General features: G+C 40.0%; 1 protein-coding gene across 1 annotated transcript in view; it reads right to left on the minus strand.

The window, feature by feature from the left end:
- LOC106867479 (signal peptide, CUB and EGF-like domain-containing protein 1) overlaps window positions 1-2,681 on the minus strand; it is a 22,966-nt gene that overhangs the window by 11,877 nt on the left and 8,408 nt on the right. Inside the window, exon 4 of the mRNA XM_014912363.2 lies at window positions 1,067-1,183. Within this exon, the coding sequence (XP_014767849.2) occupies window positions 1,067-1,183 (117 nt within the window). The remainder of the gene's footprint in view (window positions 1-1,066; window positions 1,184-2,681) is intronic.

Genomic DNA, 2,681 nt, shown 5'->3' on the forward strand with positions numbered 1-2,681 from the left:
TATATGGGAGAATTCACGAAAAAACAGCAGACGAAGACAGGTAGTGTAAACAACAAATGGATGTATTAGTATAATGCTCGGGAATAGAGAAAGTCTTTAACGTTTCGAGCCTACGCTCTTCAACAGAAAGGAACGCAGAAAGAAATAAGGAGAGAAACAAGGAGAGAAAAAAAAGGAGAGGAAAAATATGTGTAGTGGTCAGCGATCTATCATATATAAATATTTATATATATGTATACAATGTTATATATTATCATATCATATTATATGTCTTTTATCTTTTACTTGCTTCAATCATTAGACTGCGGCCATACTTTTTAGTCGAATGAATTGAACACAAGGACACACACATACAGGAGATTCAACCTGATACAGAATATAACAAGGTTGGCCGTTTTGAATTACAGGTACAACTCATTTTGGATCTTTTTGGTTTGACGGGCAACATTTTTCATTTATGTCGTGTTTTTGGTACCGAAACACTTTCAAACTTCGAATACTTGTATATTTTGTGTTATAGAACAGATAAAAAATTTTATATTCGAAGTTATTTCATGTAAAAAAAATTGTCGTATTTCGGTAATTTCAACCAATCACTGACGTCTATTGAGGTGAAAACAATTACAGTCGTGGAATGTAAACAACGGTGTCATGGGATCTTTTCCCTTGAATAAAATTAGTGCCGTTGTTTGTCAACAACAACTATCCGTTGTCAACAACAACTATCAGCGGTATATATTTCGTTTGTCACTGTTATTTATGACATCGTTCGTGCGTTTGTACTGGTTTTAGGGTTAGGGTTCGGGTTTTAGAGTTAGGGTTAGTTTTAGGATTAGAAAACAAGTGTTGCCCGTCAAACCAAAAAAGATCCCTCATTTTTGCTTGCTGAGTGAACTGAAGCAACGTGGAATAAAGTGTCTTGCTCAAGGACACACTGCGCCGCCGGGAATCGAACTCACGAGTTTTGTGAACCGAATACCTTACCCACTTAGCCACGCTCCTTCAACAGCGCTCACCAGACGATAAGGACGACAACGACAGCAACAACAAGAAGGACGATGCTTACCTTCACAGTGTGTCCAGTTCATTAGTTGAAATCCTTGCTGACACGTACAGACGTAGCCGCCGATGGTGTTGCGACAGCCATCACTGCAGTCGTGAACTTCGGTGCATTCATCGATATCTGATGGGATAAAGAGAGAGGGAGAGGAAATGAGAGAGAGAGAATTAGAGAAAGAGAGTGAGAGAGAGGGAGATAAAGACAATGAGAGAAAGATAGAGAGAGAGTGAGAGAGTGAGAGAGTGAGTGAGAAAGAGAGAGAAAGAGAAACAATGAGAGAGAAAGAGAGAGACAATGAGGGAGAACGTGAGAGAAAGAGAAAGAGTGAGTGAGTGAGTGAGAAAGAGAGAGAAAGAGAAACAATGAGAGAGAAAGAGAGAGGAAATGAGAGAGAGAGAGAAAGAGAGAGACAATTAGAGAAAGAGAGAGAGAGAGGGAGATAAAGACAATGAGAGAAAGAGAGAGAGAGAAAGAAAGAGTGAGAGAGTGAGTGAGGAAGAGAGAGAAAGAGAAACAATGAGAGAGAAAGAGAGAGACAATGAGGGAGAACGTGAGAGAAAGAGAAAGAGTGAGTGAGTGAGTGAGAGATATAGACAGAGAAAGAGAGAGAGAGATAGACAATTAGAGAAAGAGAGAGAGAGAGGGAGATAAAGACAATGAGAGAAAGAGAGAGAGAGTGAGAGAGTGAGTGAGAAAGAGAGAGAAAGAGAAGCAATGAAAGAGAAAGAGAGAGACAATGAGGGAGAACGTGAAAGAAAGAGAAAGAGTGAGTGAGAGATATAGACAGAGAAAGAGAGAGAAAGAGAAAGAAGGAGAGACAGAGCGAAAGAAAGATAAAGAGAAAGAGAGAGAAAGAGAAACAATGAAAGAGAAAGAGAGAGACAATGAGGGAAAAAGTGAGAGAAAGAGAAAAAGTGAGTGAGAGAGAGAGAGAGAGAGAGAGAGATTGACAGAGAAAGAGAGAGAAAGAGAAAGGGAGAGAGAAGGAGAGACAGAGAGAAAGAGAGAGAGACAATGAGAGAGTGAATGAGAGACAGAAAGACAGAGAGAGTGAAAGAAAGAGTGTGAGAGAGTGAATGCGAAACAAATACACAAGTATGTATGTCTGTGTGTGAATATAACTTTATTACGTTCCCTGGGGTGTCTACACAGTACAGATGAAGGCGCGGCTGTGATTGAGAAGCTTGCCTCCTAAACATTGGGCAAAGCATTGGTCGGCCCGAGCAATAGTTGGCCAACTATTGCTTCCGGCCGACCAATGCTTTGTAAGCACTCCTACATTATTCGCCCGACAAAAACTGTCACACGTACGTGCGTGTATATATATATGTATGTGTGTGTGTGTGTGTGTGTGTGTGTGTGCGTATGTATGTATGATTTAGTTATGAGGATTTTTAAGAATCAAGGCACATCTTGCTCGCTTAAAATTGTGCCTGATGATGGTGGAATCTGTATAATAATGTCATCTTTTATAACTGCATTAATGAAAATTCTACCGAAACAGCTGTTGTAAATTTTAAACGCCATTTGTGTTCAGTTTTATACATTCACACACACACACGCACACACACACACTCACACACACACACACACACACACACACACACACACACACACACAC

The sequence above is a fragment of the Octopus bimaculoides genome, chromosome 29, assembly GCF_001194135.2.
Source record: "Octopus bimaculoides isolate UCB-OBI-ISO-001 chromosome 29, ASM119413v2, whole genome shotgun sequence".
In the NCBI taxonomy this organism is placed as follows: Eukaryota; Metazoa; Mollusca; class Cephalopoda; order Octopoda; family Octopodidae; genus Octopus; species Octopus bimaculoides.